The sequence below is a fragment of the Falco rusticolus genome, chromosome 5, assembly GCF_015220075.1.
Source record: "Falco rusticolus isolate bFalRus1 chromosome 5, bFalRus1.pri, whole genome shotgun sequence".
NCBI lineage: Eukaryota > Metazoa > Chordata > Aves > Falconiformes > Falconidae > Falco > Falco rusticolus.
The window spans coordinates 78126516-78150129 of NC_051191.1; the positions used below are offsets into that span (position 1 = coordinate 78126516).

Here is a 23614-nt window from a genome sequence, read left to right on the forward strand (position 1 = left end):
AACAAAGCCACCTATCAATAGCACAGGTAGGGAGAAAACCTTCTTTACACCCACAGCACTGCTGAGAACTACACTGATGCCTAGTATCAACTGGAAATCAAAGCTGTAATACCCTTCCTCACCTCGGAGCAGATAATAGCTGGGGGACTGGCGACACCTGAGCAGGAGAGACAATTTGCGTATAGGGAGGTGCTGAGGGGGTAGGTAAATTCTAACTACAGGGGCCTTGAGGAGAGGAGTTGGTGTGGTTGACACCAAGGAGTAAGTGGATCTGGGAGCTCTTCAGTGGGGGCTGCCTCTCAGCATTTTTGTTTTGTTTTGTGACAAGTTTCTGGAGGGCTCAAGCATGTGTAGCTCTTGGGTTGTATTAGCCTTTTGCTGCTTGGGACAGCTGTGTGCAGGTAAGAGACATCTATCTACAGTCTTCCCCTTCCCCCCCCCCCCCTCTTTTTTTCTGCTCTCTATCTCTTCCCTTTCTGTTTCTTTCATGTTTTTTTTGTTTTGTCTTGGGTGTCAACTTTCTGCTCTAGAACATGTGTTGGGAGAGGAGTTTAGGGCTTCAAACGTGCATTCTGCTGCAAGATTGGTAAGGTGTCTCTACCGTAGCTAGGCTGGGAAAGAGGAGGAACTACTGAATCTTTCTTTTTGTTTGTAGTTAATATTCCCAGGAGATGAGTTGGGATGAGCTTGTGTGGGGAGAAGGGAGTGTCTGATATAAACTCTATTCCAGTACTGCTTGCTCTTTCCAGTGCCTCTCCCAGACAGTTTTCCCTTCCGTAAGGCTTTGCTCAGTCTCTCACTCTTTATGTTAACAAGTCTAGTCTTAAAATGCTTACTAAGACTCCTTAGTGCTAAAGCATTCTAGAACTGACAGCATTGCTTTTGGTGCTGCCACTGGAAGAGGGAGACTGTATGTGTGTTCAAGCCTCCCCTATAATGAGGTCTTTGTCCTTCTGAGGTGGTGAGCCATATTTTTGAGAAGCAACATCTCTTACCTCCCTCCCTAAATCCTTGTCCCCATTTTGATTAAAGCAAAACCCCCTAACTCTCAAAGTTTCACCAGGCAGGTGGGCTGTTTCCTGCTCAGCTGCAGTTCACATCCCCCTTGTATGCTTTTATGTTGTTAGCACTGCCAGATCCTCCCTTTTGAGTCAGAGATTGCAGGGGGAGAGGAGAAAGGTTTTTTATACTTTTTTGGTAACTTTCTGTTCTAGATCAAAGCCTGAAACCTCAGCTTGCAGCCCCTCAGCTTGCTACAAACAATCCCACTCTTACTACAGTTGCTCTAGAAAAACCTTTCTGTATGTTTGACAGCTCATTGTATCCAAATAAATCTTATGTCATCAACCTGTACGCAATGAAGGAATCAGGTGAGTATCCAGCATTATGCCTTTCTGGAAGATAACTACATCGTGTGGCTATTGCAAGCAATTCTTCACAATATGATGGGAGTGGGTCTGAACGGGAGCACAGAGAAAAATTTGTAGATGTAAGTTATGTGCCAGCTGAGCCTCTGGCCTCTGTTTTCTCTAGGGTATTATAAAATATATAAGTAACTGTAGTATTTCAATGGGACTGATTAATGATAGCAAGTGTTAGTACTATGCTAGCTGACCCAGTATGTGTGAAGCAGCACTATCAGCTACAAATATTTGCCCAAATCTTGCTAATGAAACCAAGTGATCCACAGTCCAATACCTTATCTTTGTCTAAATGTCAATGCCTTGTATAAAAGCCTGAATTCCCCTAAGTAAACCTGCTGAGAGAAACCCGGTAATTGCTGCAGTTTGCTTCATAGTTAGTGTTGCCAGCCTGTGGAAGGACTACCTTTATTTTTCTGTAGACAAAGGCAAGCCATGCTAGACTTGCAGTCAAAGATGCCTGGCTCATAGATTCATTCATAAAATGAATTTGATAACTGCTTGGCAATGAAACATTGCTGGCAGTGACCAAGAGCTGCTTTCTCTGTTCCCTGCTGTTCTGGCAGACTCTTTTGAATGCCAGCTAGAGCTACTCCATAAGCTGACAGAAATAACTTACTTCCCTATATCATGCCTTCTACCCTGAAGGCTCTATGCAGCCTCCTTTTCTGAGAGGCACAGAGAAGACATCTTGAGGGGGCAGTAGAGAAATCGGCCAATAAATGAAACAGTCTTAAAACTTTCACTGCTGATTGTTGCCACTTTGGGTAAGGTGGAAGGAGGAGGCCTTGGATGAGTAGATGTCATAACAGAGACACCATCCCATACAGCTAATATAGGCACCAGTGAATGCACAAAGTTCTGAGACACATTCCATGGCCGAAGTGCACATCTTTGTATGACTAAAACAGGCTGTAAGTGTGTTATAATTAAAAGGCTGTTGATACCTAGTTATACCTGCAATTACGATATTTTGTGTTAGAAATTACATCAACCACCCATCTGCAGATTCTCTGGCAAAAGTTCCTACACAGATGGGTGAATCCCTACAAAAGGGGGTTATATGCGGAGAAATCTGCTGCTTTTAAGGCAAGCAGATGAAACCTTGTTACTTGGCAGACTGGGAGGAATTTTGTTTGGATTTGTCTCTGGTCTGCAGAGAAACACATTGGTTCACCCTTGGATGTCTCCTGGAGCAGGGAGAAGGAAAACTTAAGAGAAGTTAATTTTCTTAACACCTTATCTTCAGATCTGCTGGTAAGGAAATGTGTCAGCCTGCTACAAAGCCAAGAGTCTAGCAAATTTCTGAAGAAGTAATGGAACTTTTAGCTCTGATCTTGTTAATGTCATTAATCTTGTTAATGTCATTATCAGACTTGATCTACCTAGTAAAGTTAAAAAAAAAAAAAACAAACAAAACCCAACCAAACACACACACACTCACCCCAGAGAAAAAAAAAACAACCATACAACAAACTTGCTTATTTTTAGTTTTAAGCTCTTACTTGCTTACCAGAGCCAAGCTGAGTTACTGGAGACCTAACTGCGACAAGTGTTACAATTTTGGGAAGCAAGCCTAAGAATAGAGCATGTCTTAGCTAGTATTTTCTTTCATGTTGTTGACTCCCATTGAAGAGAGGGGTGTCAGAGCTCAACTAACTTGAGCACTGACCCTTAAGTTTTATTTCTAACCTTTGCTAGAAACTTCTCCCTTTTAAAACAGGTTTAATTTTGCATTGGATAATAGCTAAAAACTTCTCATGACCAAGCAGTTGCAAGAACTCTGCTCCAGAAGCACAGCAGAATGCTTCCAAACCGAAGTAGTTCCTAGTGCATCACAGCTTTGGGAAAACTAGCATTCCTTTACTGCTGACAGCACTGAACACCTACCTGGAGGGGGCTCCCCCAGAAAAAACTTCAACCTGCGGTTGCAGAATTTGGGAACACCTCTTTGAACTTGTGCTTTGGCTTTGCAGCAGGAAAGGTTTGAGAGCTGCAATTGAGCTTTCAAACTATGCTGTAGGGCTGGGTACAGATTTACACTTTGCTTGAAGCAGTGAGGACTTTCAGACTTCCTGAGGCATGCTGTCTGGAAGCAGGAACATGCCTGGATGGCCAGAAATGTAGGTACTGCATTTGTTTACGCAGCCTCTACACACTGGTCTGTGTACTGTGTAGTTCTGGGAGGTCCAGCTGCTGTGTGACCAGAGGTCTAAGGGTTTCTGCTCTAGGAGACAGGAGAGTTGTGACTCTAGAGGAATTCTGCCTTGGTTATGGTATCAAATCTGAGATGGCAGGATTTACTGAATGTTTACTGGAACCCTATGTGGCATGGAGGAAGAGCAGCCTTTGTGACCCTACTCAATCAGATTCTTCTTGGAAAAAAAGGAATTTTGGGAGGGTGACTTCTAAAAAGTCTTGCTCTGTGATATGCTGTGGATCCTTCACAGTTTCTGAGGGACAAGTGTAAAGAGCTTCATCAACAAATAAGAAGGAGGGGGTAGGATCACTACACAGCCAAACTGGTAGCAGATTTTTTGTTTCCCTTTTGAGTGTTTTGGGGTAGTTGCCAAATAAACTCGGTGAATGGGAAGAACTGAACTAGGTCTAACAACCTTGTTAAAAAGCATTTCTCCTGCAGCAAGTGTGATAAGCTCCCTGGTGACTGATAACAGGAGCAAACCACTCGACAGCACCTTCCAACAAACAAGCGGGGGGCAGCTTGGACCTTACAAGGCTGCCTTGTTCAATGTACCCAGTTGCACGTCGCCTCCTAAGCTTGCTGATGTAGGAGATGTCAACAAAGTTTCCGATGTCCTGAAACAATACCTCTTCAGAATTGGGGATGATGGGACTTGTTTGTATGACCCAAACTTCCTAGCTGTCTGTAACCCACCTCTTGCACCAGACACGACATACAGGTATAATTCTTATTTCTTACAAGGTGATTGCTACTCTTAAAACACAATAGGAAGCAATGTTGAGCCTGTTATGTTCCTTTGTTATGGTGTGACGTGAATTACCAGTCCCTAACTGAAATGCTTTATTGCAAGGGGAGTTAGGAAGATTGCTTGCCTTTGGTCTAGCACCCTGAAGATGGTGCTCTAACAGTGGTGAGTGAGCTCCATCAGGTTAAATTCACGGATCAGTAGGAAAATTCACGTAAGAACTGCTGGTTCTATACCTGTGTTGGTGAAGGCAATCTGGTAACAGCATCTGATTAGAAAGTGCTGGTAGAAAAGGATTTTCACTGGAAAGTGATGTTGAGAGTATTCACAGTGTATTTTGTGTTAGATGATTCTGCCAAGTTGCAGACATGGATCTGGCTCTGCTGGCTCTGTTTTGATGGGATTCTGCAGAACCAAAGTTCTCCTTGGTCTCCAGCTCCAAGAAGCCCCTAATGTTACTGGACTTCACAGTAAAAGCCAGGTGGCTTGCATACTTGTTTGACCCCTGTTGTCTGGGGAAGCTGGCCATCTGGGGAATTTGGGTACCCTGACAGTTGTTACCCAATACACTTGTTTTGCTGTTGCCAGATATTTAAAAGCTGTAGTAAAAACGGCAGTCACACAGAGCCACATCTGCTCTGGAAACCTGATGTTCTTCTGAAATGAAATACTATGGGCCCTTAGTTTTGCAAAAACTGTCTTGCATCTTCTGTCTCTTCAGGACATTTCTGATAACTCAGACTATTGTGGAATGGAAACTTAATTTCTTTGCCAAATCTCATGTCTCTTCAATAATCTCCTCTAGGAAGGAAGGTGGCAAAGATCTCTATTGTTGGACAAAATCTTCAACTTCCCTATGGAAATCAAAACCACTCATTGTCCTAAATAAAGAGACCCTTCACAACAGGGAATAGCAAGCTTGAAAGAACTGTTGGAAAGCTATAATCTGCCAAGGCGCACAAGAACAAAGTGCAAACTGTGCACAACATAGGATAGAATGTTTTTCCATTATTAATTCTATTTGTTCTTTATAAGGTCTCTGGAAATAGTCAGTTATCTTTGACAACCTCCATCTAATGCTTTGACAAAACCTGAAGTCTGACCAGCTAATCCAGTAGCTTAAAAATGCTAGTAGGGAAGCTCAAATTTGAAATATCTAATCTAACACTTTTCTCCCACAGGTTTAAATATGTGTTGCTAGACAGCACTGAAGGTATTGTGAAAGACCAGACTCTCTGGTCTGATCCAATCAAAACCAGAAGAGGTAAGTCTGTGGCTTTGCTCAGATCTTCTGAGTATCTGTGCTTGCCTTAGGACACTATATGAGTAATACCTAGTCCTTTCTTAAAGTTTTAACAATTTTGTCAGCCTATCAATATTGGAGTAGCAGGCTTAAAATATGGAATAATTCTCTACTTTTGTGTATTTCAGAACAGTTCTTTTAGTAAAGATAAAGTTTGTACATGCAGTTTCAAATTTGAGGTGTGTCATGGTATGTGGTTCTGCTGACATTTCTTAGTAGTACAGGTACTTGTCATATTAGCTAACCTGCCGAGGAAAACTTATAGACCCTAAATGCTGACACTGATTCTTAAAACTGTTTCCCATAAATTGTGTTTCCCGTAAATCATCTAAGACTTCAGGTATAGACATAGTCATTTGGCCTCCCCTAAATCACCAGTTTTCTCCTATTTGGTAGGGGTGTTCATGGTCAAAAATAGATCATAGGAACATTCTTTCCATGTTTTTTCTAGTTAAACTTCCCTTGAAAATTGATACCTGGCCTGGTCGAAGGAGCGGAGACATGATTGTCATTACATCAATCCTGAGTGTTCTTGTGTTCCTTCTGCTTGCTGGCTTTCTTGCCTCTATATCCTCTGCTCTCAGGTAAGTACTGCTATACCCTACAACTTCCAGTAAGAGTACCTAAGCCCTCAGTCATCAGTCTTCTTCCCTATGGCTCCAAGACACTGTTGCTGGTCTTGTTTGAGATGACAGACCAGATGGTGCCCTCCAAATTTGGAAGTTTGTAATGGGAAAAAGACTACTTTATCATAATCTCCCCTAAGACCAACAGGTCTTGTAATTATTACACAGGTTTAAGCTTACTAGCTGCTAGACTTCAGTAAGGACTACTGGGAAAAAAACCAGCATTGTCGCACATACTTAAAGCTTGTGTATTCTTTCTTACATATTGCAGCTTTCCATCTGCTCAGGAGTTTGGAAACTGTCTCAAGGTGTGCAGGCATTTGTAAAGATTAAATAGTGTCCTAATAAATGCCTTGATTTTCATTTATTTGCTTCCTCCCCAGGAGAAGCAAGTTACCCCTTTCAATTAATAAGTGAGACTTTGCTGGAGCTGTGTAACTCAACTAGTCTGTGCATATTTCCTGGTCTTCTGTGCCTCCTGCCCTGGGAAATCAATGAGGCCTGACTGATTGTTAAACTGAACTTCTGGAGGGAATGAACTAAATTTTAGAAACGGTGGGTGTCAGGGCTGCTAACACCCACTTCTTTCATTCACTTGAAAATGATGCAAGTGCTGTGTATTCATTCAGGTCTGCCAGGCTCTCCTGGATTAAAGGTGTGGAAAGCAAAAACTGCATTGCAAATTATTATTTTTAAAAAATAATCTATGGGCTTCTCTGATACTAAATTATTTAAGTAGCAATCAGCCTTTACAAAATGTTGTGACAGTAGGCTCCACTCAGTCTCTACTGGAACTTAATAAAGCCTTTCACTTGCCCACCAGGGGACCAGAAGATTCTTCTACAGAGACAAGGTGTGTGTCTCAGACTGTTCAACAAAGTGAACAGAGGCCACAGTTAAGCTCTGAGTGAACAACCTGATTCAAGCGAAGGGTGGAAATGCAATTGAATTGCTACATGTGCTAGACCTATGGGACTGTCTCTTCTACTCAACACTAGTTTAAACAAGCTACAGAATGCAACCAGCCAACTGAAGATGAATTGCATGGATGAAATAAGGACAACTTTTTTTGTCTTGTAGTACATGATATATTGTCTTGTCCTAATGAGATCTGATTTAGTTAATTGCCTTGTATAGCACATATCAAATGCCCAAAGAATCTTCATGAGATCCTTCAACTTCAGCGGTGTGATCAGAGGTTGTCTAGTATATTCATCTGGAGTAAGCACTACTGCAGGCCTCTCATCTGCTTCTCATGAACAGATGAACCTGATATAGCTATTCCTGTCTCAACCTTTTTCTATAGTAACTGATGAAGAATAAAGAAAAACAGGTTGCTTTAGGAAAAGATGTTCTGAGGGAAAACTAGGGATTGAAAGGTAGACAACAGGGAGCTACTGCTGCTTCCTCAGGACTTTAGTGATTCTTTCTATTATAAGATTTCCCTTTTTTCCTCTCCTTCCCTAAAAGAAAGCAAGCAAGTTCAAATTGTCCTGTATGTACCAAAGTAATTCTGATCTCAAATACTTAAATACCCTCAAACAGCTTTGCAGGAATGAAAATTAACAAAATCGTTTCAAAGAAGGCATTCTTTCAGAGATCCATACAACTTGTTGGTAGGCTAGTGAAGGGAAGATATTGCTCTAGTGGGACACATGAGTATATTCACTGTTGTCAGCCTTAGCCTCATTTCTGACCTTTACCTTGGGCAGCTGCAAGCCAGCACTCCACATATTAGCATCTAGACTGGTGAGGTTTTTTAAGCTATCTCAGTTGGTGATTAGAAATAAATCTTTGCCCCAGGATTGAGTTATGTACTGCTTTTTTCCATTGATGCCAACTTCCATATACAGTTTTGTGTCTACAAAAGACTTGAAGATCCAGCTTCAAAGCTGTACCTTATTCCTGTTGCATATGTACAAGTAACTGTCCTATTGCAGCAAGCACTTCTGCTAAGCACAGAGCTGTCACTGGTTGTTATTGATGTTTTCCTACTTTATCAGCATATTTGTTAAACTGTCTCAAATAATAAAGGATTCTGTTTTAACATAGGTAGTTCACTATCACTGTCATGACTGGATGATCTTGCACTGATACTTATTTTAGGAAGTGGGAATTATTCCCTACAGAGTATGATAAAAGCTTTGTGTGAAGTCAAACACTGTCAGGATGGAACGTTGAGATGTAGCTTGGTGATTGCAAAATTTGCTATTTTAAACTTCAGGACTTAGGCCCAAGAAATTTGTACACAAGCCCCCAGCGTCTGGGTATTCTAACTACAACATGTTAAATCTTGCCTACTCTGCCCTGGTTTCAGCTATGCAAGGGCTGGGGGGGGGGGGAGGAGAAAGCACTTCAAGGGAGAGATGGTGCTGAAGTACCTGGAATGATATTTTTTTTTCTGGGTTTTGGCTATTGGTGCCTTCCCTGTAATTTTCTGCCATACAAGTGGCTCCAAATGCCATTCTGAGGTGCTTTTTCATTCATGTATTGAGTACTAACTTGGAAGCAATGGATATTTGAAGAAAAAGGGAGTATGAATTGTAGGTGTGCAGTGCTGAACATGAGAGTACATAACAGATCCTTGGGGTGTTTTCTTCCTTTATAAAGCCGATGTAGTACTTCATTGCTGTAGAGGGTTCTAACTCCTCGCTCTGACCCAGTGGAGAAACAGGCTATCTAACAGTAGGATTAGTAAAATTAATGAAGCCAAATAAAGTATCCTTTCAACTGCAGACAGTCAATACATTATATTAGATGACATATCAGTTAATTCTGTTACTGGAATAAGTTCTCCTTCATTTTGTTTAAAGAAGTTGCTTGAGTCTATGTCAGCATGTATAGCTATCGTTTAAAATGTGGTACTAGAATAATCCAATCTGTTTTCTGCCAGTATCTATTAAGACATTCACATCAATCTGTTTGTCTCTCACTCAGCATATAACTTGTTTTAGTCAGTTTAATCCTGCTAATGGGCCTAGTTGAATAGCTTGTATTTCTTCTTGTGCTTCTCTGAAGTCTTTCATTTAAAAGATCTTCACTTTATTCAATTTTATTCACTTTAATCAAAATTGATTGTTTTCAGGTGGTTTTTTTTTATTCCCTCCACCCAAATGAAGCAGAACTGTCTCAGTTGCTGTTACATTGCCATGATACAAGCTTTGGGTTTTTCACTAGTTTTTCAAAACATCCCCGGTGTTCATAAAGTTTGTGTGAAGAAGAATATTGTCTTTCACCAGCTTCAGATCTCAGGACAATTGTTTCTCAAAGAAAGAGAAAGGAAGAGAAACTTTTAACATATTGTGATTTTTATCAAAATTTCCTATTTAAATATTTGGTTGAAAATCTCAACTCAAACTCCTTTTTCTATACAGCCCTGCTTTTAGACAGGGAGACCTACACTTGGAGCAGCTTTAACTTTTCATAAGTTCTTACATGTCAGCACCCACTTGTTATGCTGTGAACTGTATTTCAGAACTGTGCCCAGTCAAAACAGTCATGATAAATACCAGAAGAGGGTCATAACTGCTTTTGCCTCTCCATTTGGTATTTCCATTGATCTAAATACTGACTTCTTTCTGCTCTACTTTGGACTCCTAGTTGAAGAAAGGGTATGGAAATTCCTGTTTGGAGCCTATCAGAGGTATGACTAACAGCATTTCTTTAGTACACAGACTTAAGAAACAGAGAGGTTGGGGGCCACTGCTTCATATTTGAAGGAATGAGGATGTAAAAAGAACACATTAGGCTTTTGCAGAAGTTGTTGCCAACCCCGTCTGGTTTTGTTTAGATATGCCTTTCAGTCAGCCTGCCACACTGAAGGAAGGAATATGTACAGATAAAAAGTTTCTGAACCTTATGTATTTACATTAAAAGCATTAACAGAAGTGAGACAAAACTGAAAAGTGATATTTGCTGGGTGTTTTCTAGGTATTGTTCATCTATTCCTAGTTGTTGTCTTGGGCACTGATGATAGTTATCATTCCATTAATGACCCTGCAAAATGTATTGAAAATGCTGATTGCAAGTGGCTATGTGGTAGAAAATAAAGATAAAAATCACATCTACAGAGAGTCCAGGAACAGTTGCTGAAGTCCTGCTTACATTTAAGACTTCAAGGTTGTGCTTAGGTTTTTGCCAACGTTACACATGATGGTTGTGAACAAGTTGAACTTGAGATCTCTTTTCAAGAGAAGCTTTAGGACAACTTTGAGCCATGCCTGCTGGTCTGCACTGAGATGAATGTAACCCTAATAGCAGTATGTTGCCAAGAGTATAGTTGTATACTCCATTTCTGGTATCTTTTACTTGGGTCCTGGTATTTCTCTGCGCACAAAGTGATAAGACAAACTGTGCTGTGGAAAAACTAGTGCTGGGATGAAGTTATTGTACATATTTTTACCTGTAGTCTAAGTTAAGATTCAAATGCCTGGTCTCCAGGACTGAAAACCAAATTACATTCAATTCCTTTTACATCATTCACTCCAGCATGCTCTCAGCTGAGGTCCTAGCAGAAACACTGCTTTAGGCCTCTTTAGCAGGTAGACTGACTGCTACAGTTGAAAGCTAAGGTTGTCCACTAGCAGTTATGTGACTCAACTTGTCTGTGGAGATGCCTGAGCTTGGATGTGGAAGGAAAGTGGGACAAAGAGTGAGAGCTAGACAAGATTTCTGTGGTTTGTTCGGTCCTAGGGCTGTCTGCTGCTGAAACGTGGCTGTGCAAGTCTTGAGTTGACTCCTTTCTGAGCCAAATATAACTTTTGTGAGGCATTTTATAAGCATATTGTTAAACTGTAGTATACTGAATAAAAATAACTTTTTAATGGGGGGTAAATGAGCACAGATGGTGAAGACATGAATATGGAGTGATGTTATGTTGCATTTCTTGGAAATGGGTGTGTTCCTAAAGATGATGCCCTCTGCATTTTCAAACCAAGTCTCTTCAGCTCTATTTTCACTAGGACAAATGCATAATTAATACATGGGCAGGGTGAGGGAAGAGGTCATTTCATTCAGAACTACTTGTCTTTTATTCAGTAAGTGATTCTGCAGATTATTTAATCGAAAGGTCATAGTAATGTTAGAGACTTAAAAAAACCCACCTTCTTAGATAAAGGAAGTAGCTCATTTGTTTGTAACAGGTGATATTTTGGTGCAGGCTACAGAAAACCAGCATTCTCAGAAGCTCCTGGTAAGAAACTCCATATTATACTCTCATTTCTATGACAACTGGGCTGGCAACCTGGCAGATGCAATATTTAGTACTCTCTTTCAGATAAGTTGGAACATATAGCATTCAGTTGTTTGGATGCTGAAAGAACCATGACCAGTTCTGTCTGGACATTGATCTCGAGAGTGCTAGTTGTCATAAGCCAAAACGCTGCCAGAAACTAGCCCAACAGCATGGGCAACCATGGGGCAAATCACAGGTCCATAACTTGATCCTGCTTATTAATGATTATTAACTAGGAACTAATAATAATTAATAACTAATGATTTATTAACTAACTAACAAATAAAGTCAGTATGAGCTAAATCAGCATCTTACAGGCTGCACCACAGCTTCTACTCAGCTTAGATCAAATACAGAGGCCTTCTAGTAGTCAAATTTCTCTTTTCTGGATGCCTTTGTTCACAGTCAATAGCCTCTATATCTAAATTGTAAAGCCCAGCTACAGCCTGTTCATGCTGAGGTGATACCAATACCCACCCACTCTTCCCATCTTTCATTTCTGCAGGGGAAAAAACCCTTATTCTCAGAGGGCTCCAGTGTGCCTTGCCAGTTCTTCAGTCTGTGGGGTGAGAAACTGAGCGTGAGCATGTCCTGCCTCATGGCGTAAACGTAGCCAGAAAGAGAAGAGCTGTGGAACAATGTAGAAAGAAGGCAAGAGCTGGAGGACTTCATGAGCTCAAGACATCCCATGCCCCAGGAAGCTGCAGACCCAGGACAGTGAAGAGCATGACTCGAGGGTGAGCACTGACAAAAAAGCACAGAAGTCCTGAACGGCTTCTGCACTTGGGCAAGCTTGCTCCAAAGGGTTGATATGGAGAGGCTGAACTTGCAAAGCACGTGCACACACACAGTACACACATATATATATGTATGTATGTAGCAAACTTTTCTATCACAGTAGAGTTCCATTAGAACTCTGTACTGTAATTGTTTTAGAGACAATAGAAATTGGTTTTGGTTAAATACTTCATTGATCTAATATTTTTCCCCAGACATGTAAGAGCTTACCTGCAGGCAATATATTACATTGGCTTGATTATACAGACATGAAAACTAACTTAGTAAATCCAATGTGATATCTTGATGAAAGGAGTCTTGGATCAATTTACATCTAATTTTACTAAAATAACATTGACTCCCTGCTGCATTGACTGAGTCTAACCTTACTGAACTTAATTTCCGTGGCTGATGTAATTCATCTAAATACATACCTTCAGCTAAACTGCAATGAGGCTGAATACACAAGTATTTAAATGCATGTAAAACCTTGTATTTAAATTTTTAAATACCATTTATATTCTTACACTGAGACATAAAACCAAAAAAGGTAGTTTTGAAACCCACTGCACCTTCTTTAATGTCTTGTAGTTTTGGGTTGTTGGGTTTTTTGGGGGTTTAGGGGTAAGTTTCACATAGGATGGGTTACTTGAAGGGCAAGAGCAAGGTCAGTGAGTGCTGCTCTGCTTTTTGTTATTAGATGCTTACTGTTGTTTGGTTTAATTGTAGCAATATTTCATGAAAGTAAAAAAACACCCCAAACAACAACAAAAAAACCAACCAAGGAGCCAAACGATTATTTCTTTTCAGATAGCAGGAACTGCAAACGTAAAAGAACTGGTTTTGGAAATAATACAGTGTGAAGAATAGTGAATCATGGAGGTAGCACAAAGAGTTAGAAACAATGCAAACTGGATAGCAAAGATATGCAATTTATGAAGTGTGTGCAGTGACAGTGTTTACCTCAATTTTCCTTATGGAAGAGGTGAGTTATATCAAATCTCTAGGCCTAAGATGAACAGTGATGATTACTTTGAACCTTTAACTAATGTCCTCCAGAGCATAATATAAAGCTCACTATTAATTGAGTTATTAATATGGGAGAAGGCACAGCTTCTAATTTTTTGAGAAGTAGTATTTCTGACAGTAATAGACTGGACTTTGCATCTCAGCATCTATATGCATGATGTACAATAGCCAGCTAAGAGCCTACAATCCTGGGCGTGTACCCTTTGACATTCTATTTATAGCCTTGAGTCAGAGACCGTCATCTTCAGCCTAATAGATTCAAGTCTGATACTTCATATCAGTAGGACCATTTACAATATACTGTAGTGGTCTTAGATATTTGATCTTCAGAGTAGCTGAACATCAGTTATTCTGCTGACCCAGCTCTGCGGGCTTCTTACTAACATGAGTCTCAGGCCTCAGCCCATTTTCAGATCCAGACTTACAGCTATACTGTAGATGACCTGAGGAGCTGCCTGCTTCTTATGCCAAATTACAGTGCCATTTTATCTCTTAAACGTTCTGTGTCCATTACAACTTGAAATATTTTGGCTAAGGCTACTTACACTTTTCACATAACTGATTAGTTTTCACCTAGACTAGTTTTTACTACTTGTAGATCTGATTTCAGTGACTAGAATTTATTTTGATCTTTTAACAGTTGCATTTGCGTCTCAAAAGCTTCTATGATCTCAAGGAGGAAAGATGCTAAATAATTTTTGCAGAAGAAAGCAATGTTGAAAATTGTTACGGTGATGCCTGAGTGCATAAAATAGTAACATAACAAGCCTCTGCAAAATTCTGTAATAACTTCCATATAATGTATTATCTATAATTAAGCAGAAATTATAGAAATGGCCCTCAACTTCAACTGACCATTCTCAATTGAATTCTATTCTCAATTGAACTCATGAAAGGTCCATTGAATTGAATGGGACCTCACATGTTTAAGCACAAACAGACTATTCCTTTGGAGTTGATCCAAAGTCTACTGAATTAATATAAAAAACATTCTGTATATATGCAGCGGACTTAAAATTAATCTCTCTCTTTTTTTATCTCTCAGGAAATGAACTTTTACAATACCTAAAAATTAGCTTTAAAAAGTGATTGGTGATTACCTTCATAAAGTGACAACGGTAAATCAAGGTGCATGGCAACCCGCAATAACAAATAAGAAAGAATTATGATAATAGAAATGTAGCTGTAGTTCTCAGATAACCCATACTGAGGAAAAAGATGCTCTTCCAACCTATATCGGGGAAAAAGGTTTGCAGCACTCCATGGAATGTGCTGACTGATTCAAAAGCAATAAATACAATGCAAATGTAGCTTACACTTTTGCTGAAATAAGGAAACCAAAACAACAACCCACAAACTATACACCTGAAATACATTAACAATGATCTATTAGCAAAGTTCTTTTGTATGTCTTGTATTTACTGATAACATTATTTACAATTTACTATTTCACTACTCAGATTCTCACAAGGCATTCACATTTTTAGCTGAAAAATGCACAATAATCTTTTTATGGTCGTGATAAATTATGTTGTTTGGCCTTTCAACAAATGCAAATTCTTTTCCTACCTCTCCCACTCCATCTTCCTTCTCTCCCCAACTCTCACCCCGGCCATTACTTTGGGTGTCAAATAAAAGTCAGTGATATTCTTAACCTAAAGATAACAACAAATATATTCTAATGCAAATTGCAATGACAACTGAATCTTCATTGAAAGGAAGACTGTTCTTTCATTTTTAAAAAAAGAGATTCAAATTAGTTGCTTGTAAAGATGAATTATTAAAGAAGCCAAAACCACATCATAAAATGTTTAGTAAGAAATTTTTAATACTTTCTATGTACTTTCCGGGTTCAGATAGACCTGCTCTATACTTGAGAGTTACACCCATGTTAAAATGGGCTATGATTTTATTTATTTATTTATTAAATCCTGTGAAAGCACATTTACAAGCAAAAGACCTTGTGTGGACATAACTGCATATTCACACTGCAGGTGACCCCAGTCAGTACCCTAGGAAGCATACTTGCTATGTTTGGGAGAGTATGAGAGTATTTTGGAAAGCAGTGACTGAGAAGCAGCTTTGACAAGCACTGTATCCCAGCTGATAGCATCTGCTGTAGCAGAAAGCTTGGCAAAGGCATGGGTGAAGCACAAGTTGGCTGTTATTACAAATCTTAGATATAGGCACATTTTTAAAATATAGTATAGCAATCACCTGAACTCTCCTACAATGCAGCCAAACCACAAGTTATGGGTCAGTCTTAGCTACCTATGACAAGTCTCAATACTGCCTTCTACCTGATGAAAAAAAGATTAAGATTAATCTTGAAGTATTCAGATAAGTTATTTGCTTGGTGGTGAGGGCTGGGAGACCCATCCAAAGACAAAGGTACAGCTGGCACCTATTATGCTGATCTGGAATCAGAGAAGTGGTTTAGCTATGGATGGCGAAGGTTTACTTGCATGTCACATGAAAAACGTGGTCCACTCTGGTGAATCAGTGTGCATTTTAGAGTCTGCAGAGAGGAAGGTGCATTCTCTGTTTGTGAGACTCACCCAACATTCAGGTGTGGGAGATCCTAGAACAGCGATTTGGACCTGACAGACCCATGTAGGACCATGGTGTCCGTGCCAACAGATGGAGCCAGCATGTTGCCTGCTGGGGTGCAGCTTTGTGCATCTGGAGCCCAGACACCTGCCCTGGGTGGTGTGACTGCTGCCACGAAGCAGAGGTTTTGCAGTGTTGGTGCTGAATATAGGAGGGCAGGAATGTTGCAACAGTTCTCACTCTGTATAAAACCTAGGCCCAAGCTCCACTGTTTGATGGTTTAGTCACTTTAAAATTGCCACTGTTAAAATATGTGACTTCGCTGAAAAAACTGCAAAGCTGATGAAAAGAGAAGGCTTTCTCCTACAGAAGGCAAACACAAATAGGGCACAGGAAAAGAAAAATAACCTAAGGTAAGCCAACAAGATTATTATAGGAACGTATATGCAATGACATAAGGAAAACTTTTTTTTTTTTTTTCCATGAGGGGGTTAAACACTGGGAGAGGTGCCCAGAGAATTTGTGGATTCTCTATCTTTGGACATATTCAAAACTTGACTGGCAAGATCATAAGCAATCTGACATAGTTATGCTTTGAGTGATGGGCTAGATGATCTCCAGAGGCCTCTTCCAACCTATGTTTTATGATATTACACTGTTTACATGAGCTGAGGAGCTGTCTGCTTCTTGTGCCAAATTACACTATCATTTAATGTCTTAAATGTTTTGTGTCCATTACAACTTGAAATATTTTGGCTGAGGCTACTTAAACTTTTCATGTAACTGATTAGTTTTCACCTAGAGTAGTTTTTACTGCTTGTAGATCCTGTAGACCAGGAACCAAATGTGTATTGTTTTTGTAACACTGAAATAAACTATTCACAAATGCACAATTATACAGTTAAAAATAAATATGGTGTGCATAGAATACATAAGCTATACAGTAGAGTTGCCACACATATAAACTATAATACAAAGTGTATCCTCCAAACAATTATTATCACAACACAATAGGTTTTACTTTCTCTGAAGACCATCTGACATGCCTCAGCTGCAGGGTGTTATGCCAAGCAGTGCTTAAAACATCCTAGAAGTCATAAAGCACTTTGCACAGAATTCATCTCTAAAGACAGTTGTTTCTGCTTGAGTACACAGTTACAGTTCCTAGGAACTATTAAGATACACAAGGCATCAAGAGTTGAACTACTTGTGTATATACTGTTGCCCTTATTTGCACTGTGCAACATTTAAGAGATCCACTCTTGTAAAAACAAGAGCTCATTGTGCTATCTGTCCTGCAAACAGAGAGCAAATCTGGCTCAGACTGTAGGATGGCCCTGTGCCACTTTGATAGCACAGAATCTGTTCCACACAACAGAGGAAAAGCTCCAGATCCCATACATGGAAAAGCCTGACCTTTGCAGACTGCTGTCCTTTTATACACCAGGTTATTAGTAGGGAATTAAATAACATAAATGGAACATAGGATTCCCCTTATACTATTCAAGATACTTCACCCCAGGGTGAAAAAGATATTTGCTTGAAGGTAAACATTTTTATCATACATTTTATTACTTCAAGCCCATATATTCATATTTTTTTTACTCCTCCACTCTGTTTGAAACCTTAGGTATTGCAGATGCCTGGTACATTCCCAATGTTATGCACCATTTTCTAAGAAATAGAATATTAATGCCATTATTTCCAAAGACTTACCTACATTGAGCACCAAACCATCTATAGCTGAAACAGTGTATATTGTTCCAGTTACAAAGCCTCCTGGGCACTCATCCTGTAAGTCCCAGATTTGCACCTAGAGAAGCAGTGGGCTCTGGGAGAATTTTAAAACCCCTTCCAAGCCATTGGAAAACAGACAAACCAGGAAAATTGTAGAATACATTTAGAGAATAAGATAAAACTCCAGGAGACATTTAAATTTTTTACTGGTAGCATTCTAGTTTGATTTGATAAATTATACCCTGCATCTTCTGCATGCATTAACTGTACCAAGCTTGCTCATGTACAGCAGAAGCCCATGTATTATCGTACATATTTTCATACATATGTATGTACATACTATCTATTATTATTGATGATCTGAATATAGGAGTCAGGTAAAATATCTCACTTCCTTTCTGGCAGAAGTTTCTTCACAAGTAATCTGCAATTGCTACAATGCCTCTGTTCTGTGGGCTATCTTTTTTCTAATAGCACTGATAAAAACATGTACGGTTAAGGTTTCCCACCACTTCCCATTAAAGGACCCGGTCTTTAGCTACTTCCCAACATCTAACCATTCCAGCTGATACTTTGCAATAGGCAAAAAAAAAAAAAAATACTCCAGAAAATAGACTTAAACACATTTTCCAAGACCAAGGCTAAGCAAAACCATTTTTGTCTGTCTTTTTTTTCCTTGAGTGCTTGTACCACTCGTGTTTTCTTTCAGGAGATTGAAATTTCATGTGAGAAAGAGAGGAGAAAAGGCACAGTGTATGTGTACAGTAGCAATTACCTTGCTTTCTTGTCTTCATGAAAGCAAATCATAACAAGCTAAAACATATTTAAATATATCTTTATGTGGGAAGGCTAAGCAAGCCCCCAGACAGACCTAGCAATCTCCCATCCTGTTGTGCAGCTCTGCTCTCACCTTTGAAGTGCCCCCTCTCCAAAATGGGGAAGGAAGAGCCAGCTGGAGACACCAGAGGGACAGCAAAGTCGGCCAGGGGCAGGGGCAGTATGGCTGTCACCTATAGCACTGGGCACAACAAACCCAGCAGCCCAGGGGCTGAAGGCAAGGCAGAGCCTCTGCGGGCCTCACACCCGGCTGCTGCATAACCAGCTTCCACTTGACAGTATTGGGGAGTGTGTGTGTCTCTCTTTTTCAGGTGTTTGGGATAAAACAGGGCTGAATATACAGATGTGTCTTGGAGAACTGGCGTGAGGCAGAGCTCGGGGGCTGCAGGGGCGGCTGGCGGGGTGGCAGGGACCCTGGTTCCCAGGCAAGAAGGGACAGCTGAGGCAAGATGGCGCTGCTGCAGCTGCAAGGGGGGAGGGAAGATGTCTCCTCAGGGCTGCCACCACCCTGGCGGCAGGCTGGGGTGTGGGTGCTGGTTCTCAGGCAGACCAGTACAGACACGGTGAGGGGACTAATCTCAAAGAACGCAGTTTTCTCCATTAATAAGACAAACACCCCCAGCTACTCACCGCTCTCTAGCTTGCTGAGGTGGCCGAGCCCATCCTGGCAGGAGAAGGGCTGAGTTTCCTGGAGCGCAGGTAGGAGAGCTGTGCAGGCCAGCCCAGCCGCAGGAGGCAGCTGTGGTGGCAGGGCAGGCAAGCTCCGGGTCCGCAAGTGTCCCCTAGCCCAGCTCGGCCACCAAGGCCCTGGCAGTGCCCCTGAGGGGCTGGCTGCTGTGGGGAACACCTCAGGGCCACCATGCCTGCTTACGGCCTTCAGCTGGCAGCCAGGGGCCACCATGGCTGAAAAAGCACCACAGAACAGCTGAGCCCCACTGGGGCAAGTGGTCTCTGCCAATGCCTGGGCCAGAAGGTTAACTGCACCTTTATTTTTCAGCTTGACCACTCGAGGAAAGAGGTCGGCTCCTCCAGCAGCTCTTGAACCTGCTGGGCACTTCCAGCCTAAATAAAGTGTGGTGGTCTCCAAGATTATTACGATTCCAGTTAATTAGCAGCCGTGGCAGCAGCTGGGCAGAGGTAAGTGCCCTGCTGTGGGGAAGACAGGCAGAAACTGTTGCGTCTCCCTCGGCAGCAGAAGCAGCATGAATCTGGCGTTAAACCAGTGGCCGCACTCCTGTAACTAGTCATTGGAAAGCCAGTAACATATAGGAGAGCGGGTTTGTTAGTTCTGCTGATTAAGAAGTAGTTTCTTGTGATTTATTTCCATTTGGTGAAAGAAAAACCCAGTGTTTCATTGCCCTGTGGGATGCAGTGGTAGCTGCTTTCTTTTGCTTTCAGAGGATTTGCAGGCAGGTGGTTGCATGGAAGGGTTGGATGGGCCATGAGGTGTTGTTCAGCCTGATTGCCCAGCTGAAGCCATGGCAGGGGTGGTGGTGGCCTCGGTGGCCCAGCTGCAGTGTGTGCTGCTCCTTTAGACAGGGAGACGGCTCATGGCTGTGAAAGCCTGGCTCCCGCCTGCCGCAGGTGTCTGTGGGCCTTGTCCTGTGTGGGCTGTGAGTGAGCCATGAGGGTGTCTCGCCTCAGGAGCACAGCTGGGAGGCTGCCCTTCCCTGCAAGGGTTGCTCAAGGGCTGAAGTTACACCTGCCAGGTTTCCTAGGGGTGATCTTGTCTTGGTAGCTATGTGACTGCAGAGGAGGGAGGAAACCATTCGGTTTATGTGTCTCAAGGGGAGAAGTGCATAATGGGAGAGTCAGGAGGAGGTAAGGGCAATGCAGCCTGCTGAAGCGGATAGATTGGTGAAGCCATGCTGACGGAAAGAATGTAGAGTGATTGTGAATGGGATTTACAGAGCAAACAATTAGACAATAGGAAGAAAGGGAAGTTGAAATGTGTTGTGCACTGTAACTAAGATGGGAAGAAACAATGAACAAGGGTGACAGAGGAGAAGAGGGGAGAGTAAGATCTAGCTGTCCATATGTAAAACAGGAGGGACTCTGTGACTGTGATGGAAGCAGATGCCCATGATGAGCAATGAGCCTTGCAAAGAAACGGCAGGTCTGACAGGGAGCCAAGATGCTCAAGGAAAAGGGGGATGTTTGGCACAAAGAGTCAGAAAAGGGACAAAGTAGTACTGCACCTTGTTGTGCAAGGGAAAGACAAAAGTAGGGTAAGTGCTGAGGAATAAGGAAAGAGGAAACTAAATTTGACCTGGCAAGGAAACTATGTTGAATATACTGAGAATCCACGACTTTCTCAAAATGAGATTATGGCTGACTGGGTAAGGAAATCAAGATTGTTACAGGAAGAATGAGAAACATAGAAGGAACTAGGATCAAAGGATCAACTTGGGATAGAGGCAGTACTCTAACAGACAGGCAGGAACAGAATGGAGGTGGTGCTGTGTGTATAAAATTGGAAATACAGAATATAAAATGCTACCCTGACAAACCTGAACAGGAGCCCAGGGTTCCTGAATCTCCACATTCCTCTGCTGTTCCTGGTATCCATGAAACTCACAGGGAAAGAGCTCCACCCATTACAAGTATCTGCATATGTTAACTTTTCTCCTATTATCAGTACCTTTCATCACTTAAGTGACAAAGGTCCTTGAATTGCTTCTAAGGTCTCTAGTCCTAAAACCACATAGTGGAATTGCGTCTGTCTTTTGCTAACTTTACACTCGCAACAGTGTTAAAAGAATGCTATGGCTGCAAAGTCAGGTTAGTTCAGAATGGAAATCTGCATTATGGGTATTTCTGCAATATTAATTTAGCATCTTACTTACAGGTGTTATGGTACTGTCTCAAATTAAGCAGTCACAGATTATTTCTTCCGCATGCTTCCGTCTCTGTGGCTGAATCAGGCCTGTATGCCAGGTACCACCACTGCTTTGCATCAAAGAAGGAATGAAAAGAAAATGACAGCCTCAAAGTTCAGGCAGTCCATCCCTACTCAGGAGGTAGATTTAGTCTCTTCAGCTGTCATAGAGTTCTTGCACTAATCTGGACAAAAATGCCTCAACAAATTTTTTTAGTGTGATCAGTAGTACTTCGTAGTAGTAGTCCTGGTTTGGACAAATACTTGGCACTCCCAGCTACTGCTGTAGTCAGTGGAAACCATGCTTTGAATATTCAATATTAAATGCAAAATATTAGAAAACCCCCAATTCTAGTAATTTAAAAATAGGCAACCAAATCAATAAATATTTTTTATTTTAATTTCTACATGCATCATTTTTTCTCTCATCAGTCAAATAGAAGTTTCTTCTTATCTCACAGAAAGTTTAAAAATAAACGACAAAACATTACATAAAGAGAATACTTCATTGCAAATAGCTAAATAGCTTCATCTTCAGTGATGGCTTAGAGAATATGTGCACTATATTAAGCACAAAGGTTGTACATTTGATAATAATGAAAAAAGTTTTGAAGCAACCACCATCCATCCTGTGTACTAAAAGACAGAGAGGTAGGACAAGGGAAAGAAGTATGCATTCCTATAAAGTAGCATCATAACGCAAATCCATGGTGAAGCAAATCAGGGATGCATAGACAATGTATGCTTTTATATTTCCTGACTTCTTAGCTTTTGAGCTTGAGCCTTACTGTATTGTTCTTTCAAGCGTTTTCCCAAGGGGGTTGTTTAAATTTGCTTACATTAACACATACACCTTGCAGTAGGTTTCTCCACGTTAGTCTGTAATGCTCTTCAGCTTCTAGTTAAATGATTTATTCTGCTCACTTTCAATCACTTAAATTACCCTTTTTATATTAATAATGAGTATATTTACATAATGCTTTAATTCCAAAGCATTTGAGTCAGATAGTGACTGCTATGCCCACCAGTGCAACTCAGCTTCCTACTGTTTAATAGTACAGCTAAAATATAGAACTGGACTTGCAAACACAAGGGATTCTTTCTAAACCTACTCACTATGTTCCTGTATAAAATCATAGAATGGTTTGAGCACATGGACAGGAGGTATCCAATTAAAACTACTAGAAGTTATACAGAACTGAATTATTCAAATAGGGATTTGACTAAGTTTGAAGTATTAATACTTATGTCACTGAAGTTTCTGTGTTATCAGAAGAATAGCACAGTTTTTTATTGTTGCCTTCCTTGAATTTTATTTTCATATGGGAAAAAACCCCATCTTACTTATCTACGGGCACCAAATTCTATACATACTGTTTTTTTGGATCCCCGTACCCAAATTCCAATTTCTGCAGCTTCTACTATGTAATAGGAACACAGCCTACAACAGGATGGCTGCAGACTGAATTTGATCTTTCTGTGATTAACAGCCTTGCATTACTGCATCATACCCTAATGCCGTTCCAGGAAATATTTCTGGGATGCGTGTCTTTGCAAATAATAATAATTCTTTATAAATGTTTACTAGACAGATGTTTGTGGTGTGTATACCCTTATGCTGTCTAGTCAAGTGATAGTACAGGGTTTCTTTTTTGTTTCTACAGATGTTCTGTTGAAGAAAAAAATCAAAAGACTATTTTTTTAGTTTGCTAAGAAGTTAAAGAAAAGCCAATGGCTTGTTGTACAAAAACTCTTGAAAAGCTTTAATCACAGTGCTGATTCACTTCCCGACACCAATTCAAATCTTAGCCTTTCATGCAGAAGTAATAGAATGCCACTGCACAGGATTTCTTCTGGCTCTGGCATCTCATGGTGTGCAGTACAAGTATTTGTTCTAGCTAGCAGCTGAGGAGATACCTAGTAAAAATGAATAATGAGCCTGAATGAGACTGACATTTTGGGAAATTCCTGTAACTCAAACCTTTTAACTATTTTATCTGTCCACAAAAAAGCAAGACTAACACCTAGGTGAAACTACATGGAGGTATCTGAATTTTCTCACAAGGAAATTTTTCAGCCTGGAACACACTGCATAGGTAAATTGGTTTTGATATTTTAATTTTTTTTTTCCAATTTCTACTGTTAAGGGTCACTGTGAGGGATGTAGCAGGAGAAGGCAGCCATTTATTAGAAAACTGACTTTTAAAGTGTCACCCACAAACTAACTAGCATTTGCTATAATCAAGATTGCATTAGTAGAATAAACCTAACTCTA

At 40.7% G+C, this 23614-nt stretch overlaps 1 protein-coding gene across 1 annotated transcript; it reads left to right on the forward strand.

Annotated features, from left to right (window-relative positions):
• Window positions 1-346: 346 nt before the first annotated feature.
• Window positions 347-7209, forward strand: UPK3A (uroplakin 3A). Its single transcript, XM_037390688.1, has 6 exons — window positions 347-401; window positions 1215-1370; window positions 4063-4342; window positions 5551-5633; window positions 6124-6256; window positions 7122-7209. Exons 1-6 carry the CDS (start codon window positions 347-349, stop codon window positions 7207-7209), a joined length of 795 nt encoding a protein of 264 aa, XP_037246585.1.
• Window positions 7210-23614: the final 16405 nt, after the last annotated feature.

What these genes read in the sequence shown, in the direction of transcription:
- UPK3A (XM_037390688.1), top strand. Translation starts at nt 347, where the DNA reads ATGTGTAGCTCTTGGGTTGTATTAGCCTTTTGCTGCTTGGGACAGCTG. An exon ending in GCACCAGACACGACATACAG is followed by an intron (nt 4,343 to 5,550) that starts GTATAATTCTTA and finishes TTTCTCCCACAG; the next exon opens with GTTTAAATATGTGTTGCTAG. An exon ending in TCCAATCAAAACCAGAAGAG is followed by an intron (nt 5,634 to 6,123) that starts GTAAGTCTGTGG and finishes TGTTTTTTCTAG; the next exon opens with TTAAACTTCCCTTGAAAATT.